Source organism: Rhea pennata, chromosome 8 (assembly GCF_028389875.1).
Source record: "Rhea pennata isolate bPtePen1 chromosome 8, bPtePen1.pri, whole genome shotgun sequence".
Classification (NCBI taxonomy): domain Eukaryota; kingdom Metazoa; phylum Chordata; class Aves; order Rheiformes; family Rheidae; genus Rhea; species Rhea pennata.
The window spans coordinates 30,651,305-30,663,758 of NC_084670.1; the positions used below are offsets into that span (position 1 = coordinate 30,651,305).

Sequence of the window (12,454 nt, forward strand, 5' to 3'; positions counted from 1 at the left end):
ATCACTTCTCTGCCTTCCAAATTGAAGAGTCCCAGCTGTTCAGTCTCCGCTCCATACAGACACCGTTTTGGCTGCCTTTCTCTGTACTTTATGTCAGCTGTATTCCACTGGGCTCCCCTGGGCTGCTAGTGAAAAGGCTACGGGCTGAGAGGGGGGCTGCAGGCTCAGCGTTGCTGCTCCTCCCACCGGGTGCCTTCCCACCCTGCGTGCCCTGCTCCATGCCACCGGTCCCCTTCAAATGCCCCCCAGCAAGGTATCGGGTGGCAGGGGGCAGAACATACCTGTCACCTGTGTGGATATAGCAAGGCCAATTATATATATATATGTTTTTTCTTTTAAAAAGGCATTGCCCCAGTGAGGCTGGGAGCAGTACACAGGCTCGCTCTGGGCTCTTCTGTGGAGCGCGCTGCAAGGGAGGTGCTGGGAGCGTCCACACGCCTGGTCCCCCTCCAGGTTGCTGCTCAGCACGCTGCCTTTTACTGCACACTGGTCCCCCACCTCCCTGAGCTCGCAGAAGGTGACGTTTCCAGAGTCTGGGGGTCAGTGGCTACATTTGGGGCTTTTTGTAACACTGCCAGCTTCCTAAATCATCTCTTCTCTCCAAACAATTTCTCTCCCTGCTGCTATTTATTTAAATCTGCAACATTGTTACTTAACATGGAAAAAACCTAGTCATTCGGTTTGCCTGGAGGAAATTACGTGCAACTCTAGAGTATTGGAACTGCAGCTAGAAAAAACGTACAGTCTCCAAAGCGCTCTGGAGAGCAACGCCCTTGCTGATGTGGTTATTGCTCATTACGGAGAAGCCAGTCGTCTTTGGAGGGTGAGAAGGAAAACTACAGCTCCCAGCAGCCTGCCTGGGCACCGGGAAGGGCAGAGTTCACTGTCACGTTGACAGCGGAGGGTTAAGGGTGCGGGGCCGGGGAGCGGGCTGCCCTGCCAGCCGCAGGGCCCCGGGGCCTCCAGCCACCTCCTAGAGCCCCCTGCTCCGCTTCGCCGCCCGGACCGGCTCCAAACGCGCCCGGGTAAGCGCCGACTCCACCAGCGACTTTGCTCCTCCAACTCCTTCTTCTGAGAGCGTCACAGCGAGGACCCAGCGTGGGGAGGGCGCGGGAGGGAGGAGAGCCCGGCAGCAGTAACACCGCAGTCTCTTAGCCAGCAGGAAAACTCCGTTGTAGAGACAGCATCGGGCGGCCGAAGGTGCCCCTTTCTGTTAGAAGGGCCGCTGTAAAGATCGGATATTGAGATCTTGTATTTCACAGGATCTGCAGGATCCGGTCCCCGGCGGGGAAAGTTCCTCACGTGTTTAACCCACTGCCTATTGCTTGCGCTTGCTGGCTGCTTGTCGGGCAGGCGGATGCGGTAGGAGAGTCAGCCTGCAGCTCCAAGTTCATTAATTCCCATTAATTAATATTAAATACTAACCACTAACGCGATCACAGCAGAGCCGGGGCTTCGCTCTGCGTCGACGCGGCTGCGTTGCGCGAGGTACCGGCTGTCTCAATCCGTGGGGAGCAGCCCCCAGGCGCGGAGGCAACGCTGCCCGGCAGCGGCTGCCTGCCCGGGTGAGAAACCCGTGTCCCCGCGCACCGGCTCGTCCCAAGGCAGCTCTGCAAAGCGCCCGTAGACGCCGGGCTGGTAGCCTGCTGGGCAGGCGAGATATTTGCTATTGCTTGGGCTCAGTTACAGGTCGTGGGTTATCAAAAATGTGCCGGGGCACATCCATCCATTTTCACATCGCCCAACCAGCCTGATAAGCGCAGCCGGGGAGGGAGCGGCCTGCTTTGCTGCTCAGTCACTCCTCTGTGCTTGTGCTTATCAGCTTTGCTGTGGGTGCGGGTGTCCTTGCAGTTCCTGAGGCCCCAGAAGGGATGGCACCTGCGCGCAGGGTAGGACTCGCTCCGTCACACCAGCAGCGAGGAGACCGGTCTCCTTATGACCAAATTAGAAAGTGAAACAAAACAGTGCAGAGCCCACGACTCCGCAGGAAGATGGAAGAGAATTCAAGTGTGGACCTCTGCGGAGGTAAGTGAATCCTACACCTACTCCCTGTACTAGGAAAAACTCTTTGCAAGAAAATTCCAACAGTGAAAAGGGAAACCTGAAAAAAAGAAAGGGGGGGGGGAAATCAAAACTTTTCTCTTTTCCAAGCCAAGAAAAGCATGCTGCTACCCCCTCCCCTCCCTTAAAAAATAATTAAAAAGGACAAGGAGTAAGAAGTTACTTTCAGTTTTGGATTCCCAGCAGCAACATGCTTAGACTTGATGACCAGGATTGTAGTGCAAGAAGAGTCAGAGATTAGGGCTCCAGAATGGGAAAGGTTTTTTCCCAGCCTCCCAGGGCTTCCTCCTGAGAGGCAGCTTTGGGGAGCTGGTTGCATAGAGGTGAAAACAGTCTCTGGGGTAGCAACCCAGTGAGAGGTCAATCCCGTGGAGCACCTCCCGCTGCAGGGTTACATACGACGGGTGGCAGGGGTAGGGAGCAACTCCCTCCTGTTACCAGCCCAGGAGGAAGAGGCTCTGTTGAATGCCAATATCTCAGATCGACCCACTGAGGGAGGCAGCTCTGAGTTTATAACACGCACACTCCCAGCTGAGCGAGTCTCATAGGTTTATACTTGGCAGGCGGGCACACATTTCACAGAGACACAACTTGGGTCAAGGCAAGGATCCGAACTCTGCAGAGCCCAGAAACCACAAATCTACAGGTGCTTCAACAACAAGCCCTTCTTCCACCGTTTATGGATGAGAAGCCTCCCTGTGGAGGCAGGACAAGGCAGCACTGTTTGTGCCCAGCTTGAATAACAGGATATTTCTCAGGTTCTTCATATTTCAATGTCTAGCATGTACTTACTTTCTCCTGGTGCTTTGTTATTACTGCTAGATGTGGCTCTTTCAGTGATACCTGGATGCTATAATCAGATGAGACCTGTCCTAAAAGTTCTGACATGTTCCCATAATAATTAGCAAGAATGAATGTAATAATCATGCTCCAAAGGACAGCATGTTCTGACATGAAACAAGCTATTTTCATGTTTTCAAAATAGTGGGGAGTTCCTTGCCATTTTTATCTATCTTTATTCCAATTTTAACATGATCATTTCTGTCATTTTAAGCGTTTGATCCGTAGGATCATTCAAAAGTAACTTTTTACAAAGAGTGTCAGAGATTTGAGCTGCATATGTTTGCTTTTGTAAGATTCAGAATATGTTGCAAATACTTATGTTCAACCTCAATAGAATTCTGCGTTGAATTATGCTCTGATATTTGCTTTTGATTTGCTGTTTCTACAACACTTGATTGTAATTGTTTGGGAGAACAGCTCCAGAACAGAGAGAGGAAGAGCACAAGCAGAGCTGACATTTAATTTTTCTTCAGGCAGATGCTCAAACTGCACTGATATTAACTATTCTGGCCAATACCCAACAACAGCTTTAGAAATGCTTTAAATCCATCATTATGATTTATCAGCCTAGGAAAACAACTTTCCATGGAAGATGTGGTAACATATCCTAACACTTAATGAAGAAATTGCTCCCTATCATAGGACAATGTTAATGGGGTTTGTGCATTAAAAGCATTTCAAGTTGCTAGCACTGAACAGGTTGTAGTGTGAATAGAGGAGTGCGTCCCTAAAGGTGGTCTGTCATTGCGTGGCCACTATTGCAGTCACAAGTGTGGAGACCTGGTTGAATCCTTTTTGAAAGCATGAGGCAGCACAAATTCATTGGTGATGATGGCTGGTCATGGTAAATTCTCTTCTTAGTAGTTTGTTTGATAGATGTTTCTGAAGTGCAAAGACTAGGAGTTTTGCTGTGTGGTGGTAAAGAAGTGGGTTTTCTTGACTCCTTTACGGATAGTTGAGCTGTGAACTCTGATCCCAACAGCTGGACCAGCCCAGGATGAGGTGGAGAGCATTGCAGAGCATCCTGCCTACCAAGAGACCCCTCCAGAAACACATGGGCACCAAGTGACAGGCAGCTGGCCTGACACCTCCTGCAAACCAGAGGAGAAAGATCCTTTGGTGGGTGAATCACCAACTGCTGACAGCAACGAGGTGACAGACTCAAGGCTGGCTGGCTCTACAGTGGAGAAGGGCCTCCAGGAAATTCAAGTGTCATTGGAAGAATCTGGGGAGACAGGAGATGGTATCTCAGAAAGATCCCAGGCAAAAGATGACATGGACGGAGGTGAGTCCTCTCCCCATCTGTATGTTTGTGTGGTACTTCCAAAATGCTGATTACCAGGAGAGAGGAGGCAAAACAGGAAGGAGGATTGTGTTTCTTGTGCTGAAAGAAACTGAGCTTAGATCTGTGAATTTTATTCCCTACAGCCAGGCTAGCCCAAGAGAAAACAGACAACAAAGGAGAGAGCCCTGTCCACCAGGAAACATGCAGGCACGAGGAGACAAGCGGGCTACATGAAAGCTCCCACAGACCAGAGGAAGATGATTTATCAATAGACAAGTCACTGATCTCTGACAGTAAAAGGAGGCATTCAGGTCTGACTGCCACAGAAGGTGTCACCGGCAGCCTCTTGGCAGCGGAGAACACCAGTGCCTCCCTCCTGCACAAGGAGCCAGCAGAGCATACAGAGCCAGAAATTCCAGAGAGTGAATCCCATGGCATGCTAAGGAGGAGACATGGGACTGAAGGTGAGTTATGGTTGCACGTTGCTGCTGCTCCACTCTCCACATGCCCACATTTTGTAGAAACAACGGAAAAATTTTATCTGGAGATCTCTAGCACCTGCTGTCAGTTTTCCAAAGTCAAGCAGGAAAGAAGGTATTTGCTTCTCAGCACAAAATTTACCTGCTTCTCTCTCTCCCCTTTGCTGTCCTGCTTTGAAAGGCATGAAAGCATGCTGAGCTCCGTGTTTCTTCCTCTTTTTCCTGCTTAAAAAGCAGAAAGAGCCAATACTCCAAGCAGTATCACTGCTCCTTCTAACTTTCTCAGCTGGAAGTTCCTGGCAGCCCAGTTTGCCTGTTCCCTCAGCAGTGAGTGGCAAATTTCCTTCTCTTACTGTAGGACACACAGCCCAAAAGCCAGAGGCTCAGTCGCACCTGCAGAATGTCACCACCCAAAACACAAAGCCGGAGAAGACTAAAAAGCTCTTCTTGCTGACAGGTGAGGAACAGAAGCTTCCCTTGCGAGTTACTCATCGACCAGAAGGCACTGACCCTCCAGGAACAAGTAAAGAAGCACATTTAATTATTATTCTCTCTCAGGACCCTTCAGTCTTTTCTGAGGGTTTGTGGGAATTGCTGTCCATAGGATTTTAGAGAAATAGCTTCCAAGTAAAAAGCAAACCATACCCTTAAAAATAGTCCCATTTGGAGCCTTATAGTACAGGGTTTTCCCTGCAGCTCTCCAGTTTGAATGCAGTACTAACATGTCCTTGGAGGGCTGAGGCTAAGCTGATGAGCCTCTCCTCCCCAGTCTCCCTCTATGTCATAAGATGTCAAGAAGCCATAGCATTGACATGCCCCTCTTACTTCTGGGGCACAGAGATCCCACCTTGCTGTGGAGAGCAACAAGCAGTTGTGGCCTGAACCTTGCTGTCCTCCTTTTCTGGACAGGACACAGTAGCCCTTGTTCATCTAGCGTAGCTAGGAGACTGGCCGTGAACCCGATCCCTTTGCTGAATCAGCCACCTCGGTATATGGAGGCAGGTGCTGTAAATAGTCACAAACCTTAAAGAAAACAGAAGAGTGGGGAGAGGAAGAGAGCTTGTGATCAGCTGTACTTTCTTCAGGAATTATGCCCCGGGACTCCAAAGCTGTAACCTTGTCTCCATCTGTGGAGCAATAGCTCCCAAGCTGATGTGTGGGTCCCACAACATGAGGCAAGAGGTTTCTCTGCAGGTCCTGGGCCCCTGAAGCATACCAACATCAACTACCTTCCAGTTGTAGGGGAGAAGAAAGAGAGCCCTCATGGCTCTCTTCTAGCTTACCACTGCTGACTGCCTTGAACTGACTTCTGTTCCCTGTCTTGGGTCTCTCCTCGGTTAAACAGGGCTTATAATCTTCGTACTGTTCATCATCATGCTCTGCTTTAGCATCCTGGCCTCCAAGTCCCAGCAAGCCCCCGTGAACCCCACAGTGGAGGCTTTCCTGTTCCAGTTCAACCAGCTGCAGGACAGGTTTCCAGGGCAGAGCCCCCAGCTATGGCTTCGGGGACGCAAGTTCCTGCAGAAGCACCTCAATGCGTCTCACCACACAGAACCAGCCATCGTTATCTTCACGGCTGCCCGTGAGGGCAAACGGACCTTGCGGTGCCTTACCGCCTACGTGGCTGACTCCTACGCAGCCGCCTTGCATGCCAGCACAGTCCAGATTGACGGCACGGATAAATCCAGGCTCCAGAGTGATCAGGCAAAGCTGGAGATGGACAGGGAGCTTAGCTCCGCTTTCCAGGCTGGAGGCCGTGCTGCAGTGATACACCACTTTGAGTTGCTGCCGGCAGGGGCCACCCTCATCTTTTACAAATATTGTGACCATGAAAGTGCTGCTTTCAAGGATGTGGCCCTGCTGCTGACTGTGCTGCTGGACGAGGAGATGCTGGAGACCCACATCAGCCTCTCGCAGGTGGAGGAAAGAGTCCGTGACTTCCTCTGGGCCAAGTTCACTGACACCAGTACTCCCAGCTCCTACAACCGCATGGACTCTGACAAGCTGAGTGGGTTGTGGAGCCGCATCTCCCACCTGGTCCTCCCAATCCATCCGGTGCAGGCCATCGAGAAGGGAGGCTGTCACCTGCACACCAAACCCTAGAGGCAAGGGCTGCCATAGCCCCTGTGAAGGGCTGGAAAGCCAGTCCTGGCCACCTGAGGCAGGCAGAGGCACAAACAAGCACAGCACTCGCTTGATAATGAGTGCTATTTCTCTACCTTCTTTGACAGATACAAGTGAATCCAACCCTTTTGGCCAGCTGCATCTTGAAGGTAATAAATTGCATGCTTCCTTCCAAGGGACAGGAAGAGCTGACATTTTAAACTGCTAATGTCACATGAGAACATTATTGCCACTGTGGGGCTGGAGGAGGAAGGTAGGAGAACAATTCTTTGCAGGTAGCATTTCTCTCAGAAAACACTGTCCTTGTAGCAGTATGGATAACATAACTATTACACCAGAAAGATATTTCAGCTCAGGAGCTTTTTCATTTCTCCCTTCCTCTGTTTGCTAACATCCAAGCACACCAGTGTCACAGTTTCCTTTACCTAGAGCGTTTTTCTCTCTTTGACTCAAAAGACCCCCTGCGACAAGGGAGGTTGAACTCCCTAAACCCCACGCTTTGAAGTCATGCTTCAAAAAGAAAATTAGGACTGGCTAGCACAATCGTAGCTTGTGCTAGTTCAGTGTATGGCCAATCAGTCCTGATAGAGCTCCACTTGCACAAACTGATTTACACCAAGCGAAGACCTGATCCTAAACATAGCGTGTTCAAACAAACCTGCAATTCAAAAATCCTCACACATCAATTAAAAATTATTTCAGGTTGTCAGCACTTAACTGCTTCACTAAACAGGGGAATCCTGCAGGGTCACCCTTACATCAGAGAACATTTGAAATCTGAAAACCAAGAAAACCCCCAGCAGCAGTTAAGCAAAAGCCACCTCATTAATGCTCTGATGGTGTGAAGCATCAAGGGATTGCACAGGTAAAGGAATGAGTAATACCGTTTAACTTAATGCTGCCTCTTAAAGAAAAAAAAAAAACCAAAACACTCTTGATCCTTTTTTCCACCACAAGGTTACAACATCTCTTGGGGCTGATGCATCAGGTTTGGCCCTACGCGATAGGTTCCCCTTCAGCCAGAACTCTCATCTGTGCGTAGGGCAGAAGCTGTGAGAATCATTTCTACACTTCTGTGCTGCGCGCAGAGAGCCTGGTAGTGTCCTCAGGATCAAGGCAGGGACGCGCAGACAAAACACTGCTGGCTGCCCCGCCAGGGCTTTTCCAGGCTGTCTCCATCCATGCTACACGTAGCCCAGGAACCGTGAGACTTTGCAGCCTGGCGTTCTCCCAGCTTTCTTCCTCTGTTTCTACCTGCCCCTCCTCAGCTAACTCTTACTGATGAATGTAGACATTAACACAAATATTTATGTCAAACCCCATAGAGAGCAGCACACCAGGTCATTGCTCACCAGGGATGTGTTTGCCTTCCTGCTAGCCAGCTGATGGCCCGGTCTGGTCTAAGAGTGACAAGGAATAGAGCTGATAACAGCTGGAAAAGATGAAACCTCATGCACTAACACTATAAACCCTCAGCTAAAGAGGTTGGTTCCTTACCATGCCTCCTTTTCTGCACACCATGAAGAGAAATCTAAGTCCTATAAACACTGTATTGCTCTTGCACACTGAATTTCTGTAAAAGCTCTAGGGTAGAGCTGCTAACTCAGGGAAAACCTGGGGTAAGTGCAGGTTAAAGCATTTAATAACACAACAGTCAGCCCCTGGTGCCTACAGTCACACCTGCTAGAGGAGGAGCAGCTGTAGCAAAGCGGGGCTTAATTCCATACAAAAAGCATAGGCTAAGGCCTCTCAAAGGCAGAGCCTATAGCTGAACAAGACACTAATCAAGAGCACTCAAGTGTGTTTAAAAGCTGTATTTTAGTGCTCCTTAGAGCATCTCAGCCCCTGCATTGGCTGGGTCTCCTACCAATGGTGCCTTGCAGATCTGTCCTGACTGATGGCTCAGCTGAGGCACAGTCATTCACCCCAAAGCCTAAAATCACAACCTGCCCCTTCTTCCCTCCTGCCATGTGCCTTGTCCTATCTCAGGACACAATGGACTTGGAGAAGGGGATGAAATGAAGGAAGAGTGGGTTATTAGTTCAAATTTTGACCAAAGAACAGACATTTTGTTTCTTTACAATGTCAGTCATATGAAGACAAAACCAAGGACAGTTACCGATATTTTCCACAGCTGGCAGGATTTTAACCACTACCCTGATCTGACTGAGCAGCTGCGATTGCTGCTCAGTTTATGTCTCATTGCAGATAGGAAGTTGAGCTATTGCTGCAGAATGAAGCACTAGTGTGAAGTGGTTCATACAGGTTATAACTAAAGCAAACACTGGGCTAGACAAGGAAACTGCCTGCTGGAGTCCAGCATCACAAGGGCCAAGACATGCTTTTGTACAAGATATGAGCAAGAACAAACTTGGTTGCTTCATCCCCTTCCTCCTTTTCATTGCTCTGTGCTATTTTGGAAAACACCTTTTCTGCTCTGCACAGTTCAGTGTTAGCAGTGATGTAAAAACTGGCAAGGCATTAATCATGTTATGTCAACATCTTTAAGGAAATGAGTATTTAAAAGCTATCTCACAATTTTATGTATGTACTGTGTTTGCAATGCATAGTCAAGGTATGCAACTGCAACTTCATGCTGCTTGGGCACATCCCTGTAAGCTTCATCCACCACAACTGTTCCAATATGGAGATACTTTTATGATCTTTTAAAGGCAAAAGAAAAATGCTTGCTTCTGAAACAAGACTTCTAATCAAAATAAATAATGAGATCATGAAAAAAAAAACAGCAAAGCCTTCAAAGTGAGACTGAGTCTTATCAATTCTCTCATTTTTTTCCTAGTTATTTCCAGTTCATTAAGCAAACGAGATCATCATATTGGATAAACTTTTATTTAGGTCAAGGCTAGAGTTGTGCAAACAAAGTGAATATTTGCTTTTCCTGAGAGAACCCCAAACAATCTTTCTTGTCTTGTTTGGGATAAACATTCACAGCTTTCCAACGGAGGGTAGAACTAAGAACAAACCCACAAACTGCTTAAGCTGCTGAATTCAATTGAAAATGAAACATACTGATGTTTGCATAATATTTAATGACAATAATTAAACTGCCCCCCCAACAACATTATGGAAATTCAGAAAGCAAATACTTCACATTTCAATAACCTTCTGCGGCACCTGGAAAAAACAAACCCCCCCAAAATCAGATCAGTTCCACCCAATTTCACAACACCTCAACACACCCAAATTCAAAGTTGGCATTGAATCATTTTGCCCAGCTCCGGTCTAAACAGATACATGCCTGAAAAGAGGGATTAAGTACGGCCAGATGAGACAAGAACTCCAAGGCCAGTGATGACAGATCTTTGTCACTGCTGCTGGGTTTGGCCTCCCCACCACTGCCCGTGCACTGAAGGTGCAACACTGAAGGTGTTTGGTGCCAGAGAGGTTTGGTACCCATCAGCGCAGGTGTAATAGTTCCTCTAGGGGCAGCTCATCAGCAGTGCCTTCCTAATGTGATCTAGGTGATCTGCATCTGTCTCCTTCCACATGTTATAGGGAGATCCACGGGAGATTTATTTCCTGGGACTGTAAACGTTAGTGACTGACCTTTGCCCACAGGCCTAAGCCCCATGCAAACACTGATTGCTTTCCACTGAGGTCAGAGCACAGGATCAAGCCGTAAGGGGGACCAGGGAATCATATACATCAGTCCTCATGCCTTTATGATGCCCTTGGGTTCATGGAGACTCCTCTGGCAGACAAGCAGGGATGAGGGTGTTGACTCACGGCTCAGATAGCTCTTATGCCCTGACCTCTTGCTGTCAGCAATGTAACTGGCGTTATCCTGTCATTCTGGATTTTCTTTGTCCATGCCCAGGTCATACCAACTTAAATACCTGGAACATGTGAATCTATTTTCAAATAGGCACTTGCTCAAGTGATCAATTGCCAGAAGTACATATCACTCATCTTCCATCGTCCTTTGGTGCGACAGGGAGGATTCAGTCCTACCCTGACAAGGATTCGGATGAAAATGTGCTGTCACCAGGTGCCTTTTCAGCAGTGATCCTTCTACCTGCTCCAAAAAAAAGGTGGAAGTCAGGGTGGGAAGGATGTACTCTGCTGAGCAGCAGCAGGGAGATCAGGGCAGATGGGTCTAGTGGCCATTTGGCTGTGGCAGCACCTCTGTCCTGACACAGGGGGCAGCACCAACCTCTGCTCAGAGCTGCTCCACCAAAGGTGCTCTGAATGCTGCCCAACTTGAGCGTCACCTATTTCTACTCAGAACTGAAGAGCAAGCCATCGTGCTGCCTGCAGCGGTTGGCGATGGGAACTGGGGGCTGGACGCAGCACCTTGGCTCAGCCTCTGCAGCCCCTGCACCTGTGGCAACCCACCTCACCGTGTCTTGCCTCTCCTTCTGTGAAGGAGGTGCTGGCATTTCGCATTCTTCTTTTCTTTCGTTTTGTCGAGAAAAAAAAAGGAAAATATCATTCTTACTCTATTTGGTCTATTAAAAATGAAACACACTCCACCCCACCCCACCCCACCCAACAACTATTTCCTTGTATTTTATTTTATTTTAGTATCTTAGTACTAAAGCCCCAAGCCAAGCCAAGCTGGATGAAGCTATGTTTTTGGCAGGGTAGGGTGACAGCTTTCCCTGCTGCTAAAAGTGCAACACTAATTTTGTAGGGAAGGATGTATTGGAATAAGGCATTCAATAATCCCCAAAATTACTTTGAAAATTACATAGCAGCCCCGTGGAGGGGCAAAACTAGTTCTGGAAGGCCACTCTGGACTGCTCTGCCACCAAATTAGCAGTGATTATAAGAGCAAGCATCCTACTGCCATGTGAGCTGTCATTTTGCTCCCCTAGCCCCAGTGTTTAAGGCAGATCACTCCACCCACACTGCACAGGCCAGGCTGGGCAGCGGTCTCCATCTCTGCAGGCTGCCCTCCTGTGCCGGCAGCAGCCAGCTCCTCGGGTGCTAACATTGCTCCACATCTTTCTTTTTCTCTCTGCACCAACTCGGACTGAGGCTGGAACAACCCGGAGGCCTCGTGGATGTCTTTGTCCTGGCTTATCTAGCCAAGCAGGAGGATTGTTTGTCCATTTTTTAATGCCCTCCACAGCTGTCATTCTGCTCGCAACAAAGACATTGTGCTGGGCTAAGCTTTCCCCACGAGCTCATGTCCCTACTCCTGGTACCGAGGTGGTATTTTGACTCCGAAGCAATACTGAAGACTGTCTGATATCAGTGCAGCTCTGTGTTGGGCCTGTGACCCTGTAGGAGGCAGGGCCCATGACAAGTCAATTTGCTAAAAATGGCCAAATGCACTAGCCTGGAAGGAGGGAGGAGAAGGAGGACAAAACCTCAGCATCTGTCTAGCACACACAAGAGGACTTTGCTCAAAACAGGAGCCCTGCTCTGCAGTGAGAGATCAGAAGGGCCTGCTCTGCAGGGAGCAGCAACAGACTGCTCCGAGACCCCCAGGGCCACAGCCAGCAACAGTGGGGCACTCTCAAGTGCAGACTCAAAGTCTGCACTTTGCCACCCCAGTTGAGGGATGTCTGTGTTGCAGTCTGGTCTTCCTGCTTCGTCTCCCTCAGAGACAGCAGAGCTCCAGCTCTACCACATCCCCAGGGGACTGAATGGGACATGTCCATATGTTCACTAGAAAGTGTCAAAATTTGACCTA

General features: G+C 48.9%; 1 protein-coding gene across 4 annotated transcripts; it reads left to right on the forward strand.

Annotated features, from left to right (window-relative positions):
• Positions 1 to 756: 756 nt before the first annotated feature.
• Positions 757 to 9,552, forward strand: TOR1AIP2 (torsin 1A interacting protein 2). Of its 4 annotated transcripts, none has more exons than XM_062581749.1 (6): positions 757 to 1,025; positions 1,852 to 2,025; positions 3,887 to 4,189; positions 4,333 to 4,653; positions 5,027 to 5,191; positions 6,014 to 9,552. In XM_062581749.1, exons 2-6 carry the CDS (start codon positions 1,992 to 1,994, stop codon positions 6,769 to 6,771), a joined length of 1,581 nt encoding a protein of 526 aa, XP_062437733.1. In that variant the 5' UTR covers positions 757 to 1,025; positions 1,852 to 1,991; the 3' UTR covers positions 6,772 to 9,552. The 4 variants fall into 4 exon arrangements, with proteins under 4 accessions (XP_062437733.1, XP_062437735.1, XP_062437736.1 ...); XM_062581751.1 differs by having other exon boundaries at positions 5,027 to 5,125; XM_062581752.1 differs by having other exon boundaries at positions 5,126 to 5,191.
• The last annotated feature ends 2,902 nt before the right edge of the window (positions 9,553 to 12,454 follow it).